The sequence below is a fragment of the Pinus tabuliformis genome, chromosome J, assembly GCF_031772625.1.
Source record: "Pinus tabuliformis cultivar Carrire ecotype Pingquan chromosome J, CPIR1, whole genome shotgun sequence".
In the NCBI taxonomy this organism is placed as follows: Eukaryota; Viridiplantae; Streptophyta; class Pinopsida; order Pinales; family Pinaceae; genus Pinus; species Pinus tabuliformis.
In genome coordinates, this window is record NC_142295.1 from 1,212,944,600 (window position 1) to 1,212,962,184 (window position 17,585).

At 40.5% G+C, this 17,585-nt stretch overlaps 1 protein-coding gene across 3 annotated transcripts in view; it reads right to left on the reverse strand.

Annotated features, from left to right (window-relative positions):
• Window positions 1-380: 380 nt before the first annotated feature.
• The window catches only part of LOC149231503 (ABC transporter G family member 35-like), a 111,378-nt gene continuing 94,173 nt past the window's right edge, over window positions 381-17,585 (reverse strand). For 2 of the 3 annotated variants that reach the window (XM_089379207.1, XM_089379208.1), the window contains 9 exons: window positions 3,605-3,768; window positions 3,147-3,479; window positions 2,725-3,015; window positions 2,519-2,602; window positions 2,261-2,394; window positions 1,914-2,141; window positions 1,514-1,685; window positions 940-1,194; window positions 381-792 (listed from right to left, as the gene is read on the reverse strand). In XM_089379207.1, the coding sequence (XP_089235333.1) occupies window positions 523-792; window positions 940-1,194; window positions 1,514-1,685; window positions 1,914-2,141; window positions 2,261-2,394; window positions 2,519-2,602; window positions 2,725-3,015; window positions 3,147-3,479; window positions 3,605-3,768 (1,931 nt within the window). In that variant the 3' untranslated portion in view covers window positions 381-522. Of the gene's footprint in view, window positions 793-939; window positions 1,195-1,513; window positions 1,814-1,913; window positions 2,142-2,260; window positions 2,395-2,518; window positions 2,603-2,724; window positions 3,016-3,146; window positions 3,480-3,604; window positions 3,769-17,585 lie in introns of those variants that run through there. The other variant, XM_089379209.1, reaches the window with a different exon arrangement.

A 17,585-nucleotide genomic window follows, 5' to 3' on the forward strand; every position in this document is an offset into this window, starting at 1 on the left:
TCCAACATGATGAACTAGTGGTTTGTATTGATAAAATAATAGAGATACATCTGAGAGTGGGGAACCCCTATTTGTACCCATAGAGGCAAAACCCCTAATAAAAACCTAACTTAACTTTAGAACTTTAGACTTCGTCACTAACAAAGTCATTAGGCCCTTATTATATTTTTTTTTTAATGAGTGTTGCATTTGAAACATTGCCAAACTCAGCTAATAAATTAATGTCCAAGGCTCTATGTCATTTAAGGTTTGAACCTGGGTCTCAAGTATGGTGAGGGTCTCAAGTATGGTCAGGTCCCATCTGAAATACAAGATCACAACCCAACAGAGGCCTCAACCAATGGATCACAGCCCAATAGACTAGATCCTTGTTATAGTAATGTGGTATTTCTACAAATATAACAGTATTACTAAATCACGAGCTTATGCACAAAATGGCTTGTGTACATAAAGTCTAATACCTAGAATGGATGTTGTGATTACATATACAACACAATGGTGGTCCATTTTAAAATATGGTCATCATCTCTTCTGAAAATTGAACTTGCTTATCGATATACAAAACAAGAGTGCAAAGAAGACAGGGAAGATCACCAAGACTGCAGCCACAACACCCAAGAAGTCACGTTCAAATCCAAAATGATCCTTCAAGAAGTCTGCAATTGCTTGCTGAGGTTTGCCATCAATACTAATTTGCTTTCTGATATCTCCATACTGAGAAGTCATGAGACCGTTCAGTGTCCAGGCTGAAGGGCAAATCCAATAGTACCACACCCACCAACCTGGGAGTTGCTGCAACAATTTTTTCCCATGAATTTATCATCAATTAAATAACCTTGAAAATATCCTATTGCATGAAAACCTAGTTGTCCATATAAAAATTATTTTGCATATCTTTAGCTCATTCAATATCATGCATTTAAGATTTAGTACACTCACAGGTCTTGTTATGAGGAAGCCGGAAAAAAGAATGAAGATCGAATAAAACACAGATGCAATTGCAGCTGCAAATTGAGCATTTGGACTGATTGCTACTGTCAGCATCCCATAGTAAGTGTAGTAGAGGGAAGTGCAGAAAGTAACAAAGATGTACCAAAAGAATTTATCCACAGACCAATGGTAACCTATCATTGAGTATGTCATAAATCCATATAGAATTGTTTGGAAAAGTGTATATGGGAGTTCTATCACTACCTGCAGCATATACAAAACCACAATAGAAAATCTCGTTACATATAATAGTCTTTTTGGTTTGTCAAATTTGTTATTGAATATAATTATCAGTGATCAACCATTTTGAAATATATTAGAATATGAACTTAGAATGAGCATATGCATCCTCGTGCCCAGAGATAAAAATATTCTTCTATTCATGGCTCTAAGCCCAACAAATTTGTTGTAAGCTTCTATGGAAAATTGAGATATGCTAAAAATGTGCAAAATTAGGAGAAAAGAATCCAACAAAGACTGAATATTCTTCAGGTCACTTTCAATAAAACCTTCGACTTCTTACCTGTGCCAAAGCGTATACGATTGCAGAATACATCCTAGCTTCTTTTTCTCTACAAAAAACCTGGCGTTCCACATCAAGGAACGTTTGAACAGAGGAGCAATTATTAATTCCTATAAACAAAATGGCAACATACATGGCCCCCATCATCTTGAGCAGGTCTTCTTGGTCATTTCTGTTGCAAAGAAGCTAACAATGTAAATTCTCTTCATTTGCTTGCCGGTACTGACTTATGTGAAAATTCAAGAAATATAGATTTAAAAATCAACGGTCAGCACAGATGTCTTTCACTATCGGGTAATTCTGCATTCAATATCAGATGGCCCTAATTAAAAATTTAGAAGTTCTAGATTGTAGAGTGAACAGATAAAAATATGTTCCAGGATGCAACAAATTAGCTTACATTCTTGTCCCTTGTTTCCAATAGATAGTGCCAAAGAGCAATGCAGTAAGAAAACTGAAGGATAACCGCACTAGATTATAACCAGGACTTCGCCAATATGCCCAAAACTGTTTCCATAGGCACGTTGTGAATTGCTTCCAAGCACGCTGTGCATAGACAGATGGAGAATAAATGTCCTTGGCATCTGGAGCCGGGGTAGATAACTCCTGAACAAGTTTGTTGTTTTTCCTTAACAGAATGAGATTTATCAGTATTTCAGAAATAATTGAAAAGACAGAATTTACTGGTGTGTAAGATCCAAAAGGGTTTAGAAATGTATTGGTTCCAGGGCCTTGCCCTGTACTCACCGAAAAAGAGTTGACTCTTTATAGATCTGAGCAAAGTCTATACCAAGGTGCTGCTCAGAACCCATAGAGCTGACCTCTAACATCCATGTTGCTGGATTCTGCGTGTCCTTTATCTTGGGCACACCTGGAATAGCCTATAGAGGAAATTGAAGAAAAGCATTATTACATAAACTTCCCTTCAGGCTTGATCTCTCAGGCAACAAACCAAATTGTCCTCGTACAACCAAAAATACATAGTAGCAGGTCTTGATTTTCTACCTCAAAATACTTGATAACATTTTTTGAATGGTGACCCAATGCACCAGCATAAATGATTTCACCTCCCTTCTTCATTAGCAGTAACTGTAACCAGTCAAAGTGCACCCAAGCCAGACAGCATAAATGCATCAATCATGCCAAACAAATATATCAGGCTTTTTAATATTAAGTAATAGTCCTTCAAAATATATATTCACTAAATCTACCTCATCAAATGATTCAAAAATGTCAATACTTGGCTGACTAACAGTGCAAACTAGAGTCCTTCCCGTGTCCACTATATTCCGCACTGCCCGCATTACTATAGCAGCAGCACGTGCATCTAAACATGAGGTGGGCTCATCCATGAATATGATAGAAGGATTTGTGACAAGCTCTACTGCAATTGTCAATCTTTTGCGTTGCTCAGCAGATAAACCACTAACACCAGGAATGCCCACTAGAGCATCTTTCAGACCATCTAATTCAAGCAGCTGCATGACTTCACTTACAAAATGCTGTAGAAGGAAAACTCAATGTTAGCAAAGTATCCCATGCTGCTATCAGAAACAGAAGAGAAACAAGATGAAATTTGTGTATCCATTAACAGTAGTAGTATTGTGCTGAGGGACTCATTTGCATAGGTCACCTTCTTGATCTTTGAATCTATTTCAGGTGCAAGGCGTAACCAACAAGAATAAAGCAGAGACTCGTGGACAGTAAGTTGTGGAGAATGTATGTCATTTTGCTCGCAGTAACCTAAAATTCGGGCAAATGTTTCTTGGACCTTTGGGAAGCCTGAGATTCGTACATCTCCCTCAATATGACCGCAAGTCTTTCTTCCAGCAAGAACATCAATCAGTGTCGTCTTTCCAGCTCCACTGACACCCATTAAAGCTGTCAAAACACCTGGCCTGAAAGCGCCCGTAATATCTTTCAGGAGGTAAGGTCTCTTCTCTGTCACTCCCTGCCTTTTCATTCCCTGCCGCAAAACAAATTAGATCATTTTATTAAGACACAAAAACACTACACAGTTCAATCACACAAGGAATGACTTCACGGAGATTCAGCTAAGAATGACTTCAGGAGGTTCAGCTAAAGGATTACCATAGGCATGTCCACAAAATACTGGATATTTTGGAAAGAAATTGCCAATGGCTGGAAAGGTAATATCAGTCCGCCTTTTCCACCTAGTAGCATGGCAGAATTAGAGCCTTTGCAAAATCTTTTCTCTCTTGTTGCAGGGGTGAAATCATGTAGCTGCAGTTGAGCTGTAAAATAAACATAAGATAAATAGATTTATGCACTTGCCAAATAGAATTCAAGTAATAGATATGTTAGTTATCAAATGATGCATTTATTTTTTATTGGCATCTCACATTAGTGATGCAAGAATATTTCTATTCAACAGTGAATGTAAATCAGTCAGAAAGCTTGGGTGTTCACTGTTAACCAACGTAGTAACAGCAAGATTGGCAATTTGTTTTGTGCATGCACAAGTCACAATGTTCAAATGGAATAGGTAGATGTTGAAGTTGACAATTAGGGCCAAATTCCACTTTCGACGGCTTATTTGATGAAGACAACTATTGCATTGAATTTCTCTTTTTGAGAGGACCAAAATTGACCTAAAGATCACTGAATTTGGATAAGGAGAAACATGTCTCTGAAGCTCACACATGTGCAATTTGTCAAGGTTGGCTTGGGGTCTAATTGGAAAATTTGAGCCCCTCTCCATCTCATATAAATAGAAGTGATCTCCAACCTGTTTTGGGTGAACATATTTGTCTCTTGCAGGGCCGAGAGCTACAGGTAGGCAGCCGCAGGCTTCAGGGAAGTTTAGAAGGTATGCTGGGGCTGTTTTGTGTGGGATCTCTCTTCTACAGGTGGGCGGCAACGCTAGGAGGCTAATTCAGGAAGGCCGCACACCTAAAAGAGCTTGGACAGGGGACTGAAAGGGTAAGGAACAGCCCAGGTAGGCCGCAGATCTTATCATATGGAAGCAGGTGGATCTTGAGGTAAGTTTTAGGGCTGGAATTACCCCAGATCAGCCTAGAAGAGTGGACAGAATTGCTAGAAGGGAGGCCACGGCCCTTGAGGGAGGTCTGGAGGAGAGAAAAGGAGTTGTTGCAGTGAACTAAGAAGCTCTAACCAGAATTCAGATGTGCAGCTAGAAGTCTCCAGCCCTTGATGACATAAGGTATGTATGTTTGAGATGTATGCTAGGCGGATGAGGGTCCAGGTTGGACAGTTTGGGAGATCTGTTGACAGTGAAAAGGAAGAGTAACCTAGGTGGTTGGATGCTCTAACCAGTGGGCAGATGCTACAGAAGTTGGTTGAGCCCAGATTTGTTATCAAAGGGCAGCATTCTCATAGCTCTAGATCAAGCCTAGTTTGGATGATGTGTGAGCAGTATTGCAGAGTTGACTGGGCTGTTTCATTGACATTTGAACAGTGATATTGATCATCAAATTGGCAAGTCAATTTTGACCTTGACTTTGCACTATTGTACTCTTTCTCTGCTGAACATTTGATATTTGATAATAAGAAGAATTGATCAAAGGTTTTCCCATCTTGGAGTTTTTCCCTGGCTTGAGCCAAATTTTTGTGTTCTCTAGTCTTGGCTTGTCTTCTGCATTTATTGTTTATGTTCTTTCTACAATTACTGTCAATGTGAAAATGGTTTATATGATTGCTAATGGAAATGAAGTGGAATTGTAAATGGGCTAATATGGAACATTGAAGTGATTGTCCTAAGCAAAGAACATGTTCACCAAAATTAATTGTAAATTTCTGATAAAAAGTCAATAGAAAATGGCACAAAGATTTTGAGTGGTTCTACTTGCATCTATAAACTATAGCATGTTGCTTATCACATAAAAATATTAGGTGACAACCAAGATGGTCACCTTCCCCTGCAGAAAATTTAGTGGTGCTCAAGATGCCACTTTTAATCAAACCAAAAGTATTGATAGTGTTAGCTTTGGTTGCTACGAAAGTGTTTTTACCTAGCTAGGGGAGCCCTTCATGTGATGTGGAGAGATTGTGGTCCTCTAGCCCCTTTGTTGTATTTTGGCTGACTTAAATTTGGAGAGACGAGTGGGTGTATCTTGGGATTAGTGTTATGGGAGGTCACATCTTTATGTGGTATTTGACATGCATATGGGTGGTTTGACATCTTATATAATGGCTTTCTCCTTGAGGAGGATGGGCATTTAGGACATCCGGAGTAACCACTTTGGAGGAAGTCATTTTGCACTTGGAGGCTGGCAATGGATCGCCATGAGAATTGGAGCTACCCTGCACATATGTCGAGGAGGAGCACTCACGTTGAGGAGCCATTTTTGGAGGAGACACTATCTTGCTCTAGAGGAGTGGTTGACATGTGGACACCTAGACTTGGGGTGTGCACCACTTTGGGGTTTGTACAAACCCTATAATGCCGCATGGCATTCATGCTTAGTGTAGCACTCCACTTGAGGCTTTGTTGTCAACTTAACCTAGTGTTTAGTTGTGCACTTGGTTCATGTATTGTTGGTCTCCCTCACCTAATCATATATAAGGGCGGAGAGTATTTTTGTTATAACTTGCATTGTGCCTTAGGGATGTGATTAATGGTGTAATATTACTTGTTGAAGGATATTGGAAGAACAATATTTAGTCTTGTAACAAGGCTAGTGCTTGCAAGAGGCATGTACTAAGGTTCCTTGGCTTGTGTGATGCAAGTGAAGAGAGAAATTTGTGAGATGCAAGAATGGCTGAAGGGTTGGATAGTTGGCATGATGTTAACTTCCTGTTGAACTCTTGGAGTGGCTACTATAGCTTTGTGGAATGCTCTACTAGGTCTTGTTTTTGTTGGTTAGATTTTGCAGTAATTATGGATGCCCTAGCTAGGCTTTTGGGAATCTTTGGAAAAGTCCTCTCTTGGGATAAAGTGGAAGGACTTGATGTACTAGCTTTGGCAAAGTTGAGGTATTGTACTTTATCTCAATCTACTGGTCAAGACACTTTGTGTTAGTTTCTGTAGCATCGGATGTGTTCTAGCCACGAAATTCGCTAGAGAGGCTAGAATGCCTGAGATCTTCAAAACCTAGAAATCGTTTCTGGAAATTCCACCTCGATATGACTTAATTAGATTATTAACCTATTTTTTAATATTTCATAAGTCTAAACTTAGGAAAATTGGTTTATTAATCATAATTAATTAAGTCAAGGTGAGAATAGTCTAGAAACTCACACAGATCGATCCAAAAATTATCTGAGCCATCAATAAAAATTTAATCTTGGCCATTAGAGTCCCAACAGGAAGTTATAAGAAGGGATCGATGTGGTAATGTAGAAGACACTTTTGTAGTTTGATTTGCTTGGAAGATCGATTTCCAGAGAGCAACAACAGTTTTCGAAGAGCCAGAGATCGGAGCAGAGTCAATGAGGGGCAGAGACAGTGATCCAAAGGAAGTTTTCTAGATCCGGAGAGGCTGCAGCAAGGGGTCTAGTTATTCCCAATGAGGCAGCACAGAGGACTGTGTAGTTGCTTTAGAAAAGCAATTCGATTTGGCTAGAGGAAAAATCGATTCATCTTCCAAAGGGTCGAAGAATCAATTTCCTCAGTAGAGACAAACATAACGACTTCATTAGAGGTAGTTTCTGTAGAAATTCCCACTGTAGATCAACAGATTATGCAATATACTAAAGCAAAATACAAGATCTACTTCTACAACAAACTTGAGGAAGCTTAATTGATTTTGAGCAAGATCAAATAGAACACATATAACTGATAATGAGAAAGCAATCACACATGAACACAGAAGAATACTTTGGGGAAAGCCTCAACTAAAAACCCTGATCTCTGTATTATCATACAAGTGGAAATATGTCCGGATTACACAAAGCTTTAGCTCACAAGCTATCCAGCTCTCAGTACAATCCAACAATACAGCTCACAGACTAAATAGACACAACATATGCCTTCCCTCAGCCCTCCAAGCCTCCTATTTCCTTGCGCAGTTTCTCTTGGGGTCCAATGCTGCCACCTGTGTGAATTGGCCTCATCACACACTCATCAAACTCAAAAGTAACTGCGCAATCTCCAAGGAATGAATTCCTTCTGCATGCAAGAGATATCCTCCATGGAATATTCCTGCAACTGATAGTACACTGTCCCATCATCTGATCTCAACTGGGTTTGTGACTGAACTGACATGCATGAGTTATTTATGAGAGAATATTCAGTTATCTGAAGTGCAAAAGTTAGATGCATGCATGCATTAAATAACTGAACTCACAATTAGTTCAACAAATTGTTTGAACTAATCTAACTGGACTTAACTCAGTTAACTGAGCTAACTAATTACAACTCAAAGTACAACTCATCCTGATCTCCTTTAATCAAGGGATAACTTCCTCAATCAATGGAGAAACTATTGCATGTCTTCACATAGACTTCATGTTTGATTTCCTACAACTAAATTAACTCAAGATGATTTAATTAATTATTTTACAAATAGTTGCTAAGATCAAATTCAAATTTTAGTTCTCAATTTTAGTTTAGGGACTAACTAAAATTGGAATGTATCCCGAAATGCTATTTATAGCAGTGCTATTTTTAGCATTTCTTGTTGCTATTTTCAACACTCCCTCTCAACAAGAAAGGTATTATCAGTCACCCCAATCCTGTCTCTATGGAACTCGAACTTGCATTTTGACAATGCCTTAGTCAAAATATCTGCATCCTGTTCCTCGGTCGAAACATACAACAACAACATGATCCTCTTCACCACACAGTCTCAAAGATGATGGTACCGGATATCGATGTGCTTGGACCTGTCATGAAATACTGGATTCTCAGAGAAATTGATACAACTTTGATTATCGCAGTAGATCACAGTTGGATCTATCCTCTGACCAAACAATCCCACTAGAATCTTCCGCATCCAAATAGCCTTGCATGCTGCCTGATTGGCAACCATGTATTCACCCTCTGCTGAGCTAAATGCAACTGACCTCTGTTTCATGTTGTACCAGGAAACTGCAGCTGAACCAAGGTTGAAGATTCCTCCAAAAGTGCTCTTCTGGTCTGATGGACTCCCTGCCCAATCTGCATCTGTGAAGCCTTGAAGCTTCACTCCCTCTGTCCATCTGTACCACAATCCATACTGAGATGTGCCTTTGAGGTATCTCAACACATGCTTCGCTGCCTTCCAAAACAGCTTGGTAGGCTAAACCATAGCTTGACTCAGCTGGTTCACCGCAAAGCATAAGTCTGGTCGTGTGTTCACTAGATACATTAGTGAACCCACAAGCTACTGATAAATAGTAGCAGCTACTACCTCACCTGAAGTAGCATCCTCCTTCCTCTAGTTACCAACTAGAGGAGTCTGCATGGGCTTGCACTTCTCCATGTGGAACCGCCTAAGTATCTCATTGGCATCCTTGAGACACAAACACTTCCCCATCCTTTTGCCACACTTCCATGCCTAGAAAGTAGTGCATAAGACCCATGTCTTTCATCTCGAACTCTCTTGCAAGGTCCTCCTTGCAAGACTTGATCAACTGATCATCACCTATCAAAATCAGATCATCCACATAAAGAACAATGATCAATGGCTTACCTTCTACCATGATGTGGTAAAGGTTCGCATCTACTTCACTCTTGGTGAAGCCCAACCCAGTGAAATAGCTATCGATCCTGGTGTACCAAGCACGAGGTGCTTGCTTCAGCCCATACAAAGCCCTCTTGAGTCGGCACACATGAAACTCATGATCGAAGGTCTCAAAACGTTCCAACTGCTCAATGTACACCTCTTCCTCAATCTTCCCGAGGAACGTTGCCTTCGCATCCATCTAATGGATCTTCCAACCCATCTGAGCTGATAGTGCCAACATCGATCTGATAGATGAATACCTTGCTACAGGAGCAAAGGTCTCCTCGTAGTCAATCCCCTCGACCTGTGAGAAACCACGGGCAACAATCCTTGCCTTATGTTTCTCAACACTGCCATCAATTGCCTGCTTTACCTTGTAAAGCCATCGGGAACTCACCACAAACTTGTCCTGAGGTCTTTGGACAACATCTCATACACTGTTCCGAATGATATAGTCATACTACTCTAACATTGCATCAACCCAGACTAGTTGCTGCACTGCTTCCTTGAAAGAAGAAGGTTCAGACTCTACACACTCCCCAACCAGTGTACCACTCGGGTGACCTCCTCTGTCTGCGTTGAGAAGATGGTTGTCCCACATTCTCTCGCGCATCCAGCATCAACCTGTCAGCTTCCCTTGAGTGTTTCCACCCATCTCTGGAAGACTCAGCATGAGTGGATGTCTCCACTCCCGAATCCTCTACATGCAGCTGCTCCGCATCAATCTGAGGCTCCTCCTCCTTAGGAACTGAAAGTTCCTCCTTTGCATGCAACTTGAGCTCCCTCTCAAGTGATACTCGCATGGCTTTCTTCTCGTCGAACTTCAGATCTCTGCATACCACTGTCCTCTGACTGGTAGGCAGGAACACCCGATAGTTGTGGGGTGTATCAGTGTACCCCACAAGTATCCCCAACTCAGCTATTGGATCTAGCTTCTTCCAAGCATCTTTGGTCACATGGAAATAAATCGATGACCCAAAGATCATGAAGTGACTCACATCTGGTCGCTTCCCAGAAAAGGCCTCCATAGGTGTCTTCATTCCCATTATATGGTGCAGGCTTCTGTTCTACAAGTATACTGCTGTATTGCATGCCTCAACCCACAAATGAAGTGGTAGGCTTTGGTCATGCAACATCGCTCGAGCTGCTCCCATAATCGATCTGTTCTTCCTTTCGACCACCCCATTCTGCGGTGGGTTATGGGGTGCGGTCAACTCCCGTTTAATTCCTTCTGCAGCGTAGAAGTCCTTAAACTGTTGGGAGACATACTCTCCACCATTGTCGCTACGCAAGGCCCTTAGTTTCTTTCCAGATTCTTTCTCTGCCAAGGCTTTAAACTCACAAAACCTCAAGAAGGTCTGATCCTTCATTTGCATAAAGTAGATCCAACATCTACGAGAAAAATCATCAATAAAAATAACACAGTACCTTTGTTTAGCGGTGGAGGCTATAGAGAATGGTCCACAAACATTTGTGTGAACTCTCTCCAGCATTGCTCCAGCTCTACTGTCTCAATCCTGAAAGAAAGATTTCGCATACTTACCCAAGGTACAACCTTTGCATGTATCCATCTGCTCCAGTTTTCCCTTAGGAAGTCCGGTAGAAATCTGTTGCATGATCTTCAAGGCCCCATGGTGCAAGTGGCCCAACTTTCTATGCCATAGCTCGCCAACATCTTGGCTTTGCACCACCTCTGCTTTGTAACTCAATGCAACACAGTGATTTACCTCTAGCTTGTAGAGATTCTTTACTCGAATCCCAATCCTCTTGGTCTGTCCAGTACCGATATGCCTCAGGAATACCTTTCCTTTACTAAAGACTACATCATAGCCTTTGTCTTCTAGCATAGCGATAGACACAAGATTCTTCTTCAGACCCGATAAATACTTTACATCAGTCAGGGTGAAAGGAGCTCCATGCTCTCTCTGAAACACAACCTTACCTTCACCTGAAACACGGTACTTTCCATCATCGCCCATCTCAATCCGCATCTAGAGATCCTTCTCCTCCAGGGTACTGAAAATATTCTTGTCGCCAGACATGTGGAAAGAGGCTCCACTGTCCAGGTACCAAACACATCCCACCATGGATGAAACCATGCATGCGATGAGAGAGAAATCCAATTCAAACTGTGAGGCCAATGCCTCACCATCTGATCCCTTCGAGGATCCCTTCTTGGATTTCTTTTGTGGACAATTCGTAGCATAATGGCCCACCTCATGACAATGAAAGCATCGCACTTTCGATTTTTCAAACTTCTTCCCACCATGGGAAGAACTGGATTTGGAATGGAACGCCTTCCTTTTCTCTTTCCTCACCTTACTCGCTAAGGTTAGATTTTCTTCATCATCTTGCTTTGATGAAAATCCATCTCTAGTGCTTCTTCTTATCTCCTCCTGCATCAGATCCGACCAAAGTCGTTCCCAATCTGGCAGTTTCTCTCTTCCATTTACCAAGTCTGAGTAGCTATGCCAGCTCTTAGGAAGACCGAGGAGAGCAAGACTCACTATGTCACCATCAGTTGTTGTGATCCCTACACTTTCAAGTTCATTCCTACAGGTGATGAGCTTGTTCAGATATGTAGAGATCGTGTCGCCCTTTTCACACTTGATTTTCCGAAGCTTGTCTTTTAGCGCCAGCTTCCTCTGATCGTTGTTGTTCTGATAGATCTTTCAATGTTTTCCACATTGAAAATGGTGTCTCCTTCCCATGGAGGCTCAAGATAATGTGATCTCGAACTCCCTCCAAGAGGATTCTCCTCGCTCTAGCCACACATTTCTTCAATTCCACCAATTCTGTAGCATTAGTCGCTGCTGGCTTGGGGACTTCTTGATCAATGAAGTCATTTAGACCGTTGTCCTCTAATACTGCTTCCATGCGATCCTTCCAGGCTATATAATTTGAGCTGCCATCAAGGGCATACTCGAGTCTTAAACCATTGAACGCCATTGGTGAAATTTGAGATGTGATAAGAATTCGAATTCTATAATCAGGAACTTGAAACTTCGAAATTCTCCCTTCTTTGTATACTATTCTTCGCTTTGATCACCTTTGCTCTGATACCATGTAGAAATTCCCACTGTAGATCAACAAATTATGCAATATACTAAAGCAAAATACAAGATCTACTTCTACAACAAACTTGCGGAAGCTTAATCGATTTTGAGCAAGATCAAATAGAACACATATAACTGAGAATGAGAAAGAAATCACACATGAACACAGAAGAATACTCTAGGGAAAGCCTCAGCTAAAAACCCGATCTCTGTATTATCATACAAGTTGAAATATGTCCGGATTACACAAAGCTTTAGCTCACAAGCTATCTAGCTCTCAGTACAATTCAACAATATAGCTCACAGACTAAATAGACACAACATATGCCTTCCCTCAGACCTCCAAGCCTCCTATTTCCTTTTGCAGTTTCTCTTGGGGTCCAATGCTGCCACCTGTGTGAATTGGCCTCATCACACACTCATCAAACTCAAAAGTAACTACGCAATCTCCAAGGAATGAATTCCTTCTACATGCAAGAGATATCCTCCATGGAATATTCCTGCAACTGATAGTACATTGTCCCATCATCTGATCTCAATTGGGTCTCTGACTGAACTGACATGCATGAGTTATTTATGAGAGAATATTCATTTATCTGAAGTGCAGCAGTTACATGCATGCATGCATTAACTAACTGAACTCACAATCAATTCAACAAACTATTTGAACTAATCTAACTGGACTTAACTCAGTTAACTAAGCTAACTAATTACAACTCAAAGTTCAACTCATCATGATCTCCTTTAATCAAGGGATAACTTCCTCAATCAATGGAGAAACTGTTGCATGTCTTCACATAGACTTCATGTTTGATTTCCTACAACTAATTAACTCAAGATGAATTAATTAATTATTTTACAAACAGCTGCTAAGATCAAATTCGAATTTTAATTCTCAATTTTAGTTTAGGGACTAAGTAAAATTGGAATGTATCCCGAAATGCTATTTTTAGCATTTCTTGTTGCTATTTTCAACAGTTTCAGGCTTAGACGTCCAAGGGTTTGCACAAGCACTGTGCAGAAGCTAATGCAGAGGGTCCAGGAGGACGAGTTTTCTGAAGGAAAGTTCTGTCGAGGTTGCTTGTGGAGGAAAGGAAATTCCCTTAGGTAATTTTGGCCAGATTTACTTGCTGTTTGGATTGCCAATTGGGCATCCATAGATTGTACTCAGATTTCACTACTGCATAATAATAAAACCCTCATTTGTTGCACCGACTTTCCCAAGTTGGTTTTTTTCCGGGGACATTTGTCCAAAAATAACAATATCATTTTTATATGTGTGTGCTAGATTTTCTCAGATTCCATCACTATTTTCTTCCGCAATTTATTTGTGAAAATTGTAGTAGAGAATTATTTGTTGTTTGTATGGGCAAATAAATTGTTAAATTAAATTAGCAATTAGAAGAATAATTTACAATTGCTGCAACAGACGAAATTTTCACACTTTGGTACGTCCACTTATTTTAATATCTTGAAATTATTTTTTGATTAAGTCTCTGTGAAAACATCAAGGACACCGATGGAGTTGCTAAAAAGTATCCTCTTCTTATTTCTAAAAAAATGTTGATGTGGGCCACAAATAAACCATTATTTGTCACAGAGGCACAATCTTTGAGGAGAGATCTATTCTCAATGATCTATGATTGTGTTGATTGATTGTTGGTTCTAAAAAGAGCACTTCCTTTCCTTTTTCCCTAACCCATAATGCAAAGGGGCATAGTTTCGATGCATATAAGATTAGGTGGGAGAAAAGGTTTATTCCTTCCATGAAGAATGCGTAAATATATCCTTCAAGAAGCAGGACAGCTCATCATAAGAGGTGATCAAGGATATGTGGAGTTTTTTATCGATGAGTAAACATACATGTTGTCGCGAAATCTAGCAGGTCTTGTAGAGGGGTACCCTACAGGCTACAAGGCTCATTCATTCCTCTCATCGTCACATGGATTGGATTAGTATCTCTTGAGAGATTTTCGCATTTGTTTCAGGGAGGAAATTTAGGAGTTTCTTTATGCACTCTGATGTTTGGATCTTCGCTATTGTCTTTGGAACTTCTTTCCAATGTGAAGTTGATGAATGGATATACTCTCTCTCTCATGTAAGTAAAATTTTAATGTTATTCTTGTTATCTTACTTGTTTAATGCATGGTGTTGTTATCATTATTCTTGTATGGGTTAAAGTAATGCAAAATTCTTCTGGAAACCTTGAATAAATGATTTAATGCATGCGTTGCACTTTGAGGGATGGGTGAATGTTCCTAGAGGCACCTCATAGATTGAAAGACCTCAAAACTTCATCTCCTTTGTAAATTTGAAGTATAAAACCCTAATGACCTTGTTGTTGCACCTTGAACGGCTAACGAAAGTCATCTAGGGCCCCTTAGCATATAAAAAATCTCGATCTAAGTGATCTTGACTCCATTAAGCCCAAGAAACAAGGCATTGATCCTCGTATCCTTTGGTGGTCAAAATTACCCCTCTTTTTCTCGTTTCTTCCAATTCTATGCCTAAGTCTAGTAGGTCACCTAGGGCATCAAGCGAAATCTTTTGTAACCATCCAAATCCCTTAATTTCGGTCCACTACTGCGCTGGGATTTTCTCAAGAGGTCCTTCAAGTTTGAGGCAAATCCGATAGTGGAATTCCGAGATATAGCAAGCCCTAGCCATAAGACCATTTCTTTCCCTAGGTTGATTTGGGATAGTGTCCTCACTTGGATCATTGCACTTAAAATTCAAAAGAGAATTTGTCCTTTGATCCTATTCTCCTCCCTAAACAGGTCAAGCCCCTCTAGTGTTGATCAACTCCAAACCTAGGCTTAAGTATCCTCGTAGCCCTTCCAAGAGAGCCCATCACCTTGCTTCTTAACCAAGTAAGCCATTTAATTGACTCTCTCTTGTGAGTAGGTTCTAGGAATCACTCTCCACCCATTTATTGATCTAATCCCTGTCATTCCTCTTATATCGGGTCTCCTCCCATCGATGAAAGTATGTAAAGAGTAGGGAGCTATAGTTGAGGTGACAGTGGACTATTGCTCCATTATTGCCCCTTGACCTAGTAGTTGCTCTATAGGATCCCTTCCTAGAGGCTAGGACCCCTTCTATTTTGAGTAGTAATAGTCCCAAAAAACAGTTGCAACACAACAAGGGGTCCCCATGGGTCTCCAACTGCTCATAATATCCATGTCTGCTCCAGAGTTGAGTACTTTCTAGGTGCACTAGTCCTCCCATGTCTCTGAAGGTGAGACCATCCTCATCTGGTCCCTAGAGTAGCAACTATCCTTCATATGGTGCTAAGGCCCGCCTGGGGGCATGTTGGGTCCAAGTGTATCATCTTGAAGAGTCATCAAATGTAATGCAAAGTGGCAGAACATCCTGGGTGGAAGAGTTGTCCAGGGTCATATGTGATGTGCTACTATTGCTCAGAGGCCCAAGGTTCTCAACGCTTCATCTTTGAGTGCCAAGATACTTCTCTGATGGTCTGGGTTCCTATGGGTAAGGTGCCTAGGACATGGGTTGAACCACCTAACAATCACAACATAAAGTCTAGTGAAAGCAACCAGTCATTAGGGACAATAATCATTATTGCATCTAAGTGAACCAAACTTGAATGTAATGGGATATTTAATACTTCAAATAAGGATTCCCTTCCAAAATCAAGGCCTTGAGCTCGCAATGGTGTTTTCTCCCTAGGTAGGAGTGGCTAAAGGACAACCCTATTAGGTGTTTCCAACCCCTAAGGGGAAGTAACATTTCCTCAGTCCACTCTTCAATTGATAGTGTTAGTGAATAATAATGATGGTATGGAGGGGAGAAGACTTCATGGGCAAGTACCATGGTCAAAGGGACTAGCATGATGAGGATCCACATCCTGAGTGTATAATGTGAGCAGGGAGCAATCGTGAATGCATGTGCTACCAACTTGGCCCTTGTTTTTCCACCCCTCTTGTGCGTTTTTTGCTTGATTTTTCTTTGTATTACTACTCGTAGCTCAAAGGGTTATAGCTTTCTTTGAATGATAGTGCAATTGTTTTACCCCTTAAGGATGAGTCACTTCATTTCTCATCGAGGTTGGGACATGCAAGGGTTCCTTTTATGATGTAAGGGAGAAACATGTGCATAGGAACTGGGTGATGGCCATAATGAGTGAGGTAGAGCTCATGCTAGGCTTTTTCCCACATGCTAATTTGTATGTCCTGACCATCTTCTGCATTTTGATATTCTTTTCTTTTGATTTTGTTTTGTGGCCATAATATGCTCTTTCCTTTTCCTTTAGTTGCATCAACCTCCTTGGGCAATGTTCTAGGCCCTACCTAGGTATTTGGAAGTATGGGATTGTAATGTATGATGGAAAGTGGTAAGTATGGAATTCGGATAGATGGAACTATGTTATCGCAATCAGGGTTTCCCAAGTAGTGCCCCTCTACCCATTGGGCCATTAACGGAGGTCCCACGAGACTAGGATTGAAAATTAACTCCTCATTTAATGTGAGAGAACAAGATCACAATAAAAACACCTTCCAGTTCACCCCATAATCCATATCAAATGCCCAAATACAAAAAAGCATAAGCACCCAATTGCAAAATGAATAAAGTACCTTTTGATCGGAAGCCCACCTTTCTCCATGTTCTCTTGCCGAATGGGTGAAAAGTATATGGTTGATGCAAATGGTAGAGATATAATGGCACATCATCAACTAGTGGTGGCTATCAAGGGTTGCATGGCTAGCCGAATAGATGTGAAGAATAGGAGAAAAAAATTCTCCTATAGGGTTACCCAATTTGGTGGGTAACAATACCTAAATCTGAAACAAAAAATTCCACTATTATTTGCTCATATTTTAAGAAGGCCACATCTAAAGGGATAGTTGTAACAAATGTTAACCATTCATGCACATGGATCCATGCTAGATCCACCATTTAATGGCTTAGCTACTACCATGAATGAAGGAGCGTCCTAAGACGTAAAATTTCCAATGGTAATCATGGAGAATTCCTTAGGAAAAGAAAGCAAAAATAGAAATTATATCTGGTTTTAATGCATATTTTGTGGCATTGTTTGGTCAAACAACCAATAGAAGGTTGGAAAATGGACCACTTATCACACATCCTATTTTGAGAAGGCTTACTTGGTCCACATTATGGAGCGTCCATATGCTCCACTTAGTGTGGTTTCTTGCACATTTATTGAGGACTATTAGTAGGCTAAAATTTTCTTCAAGGCGTTGTGGAGGTCATTGGAATTATGGCATGTTACCACGAAATCTAGTAGACCTTGGAAAGGGAAACCCTACAAGACTAATATCTAGACTAAGTGCTAACAATGGGATAGCGGCCCACTATCACAACAACCAAGGTCCCCTGCTCTTTACGAACTTTCACCGATGGGAG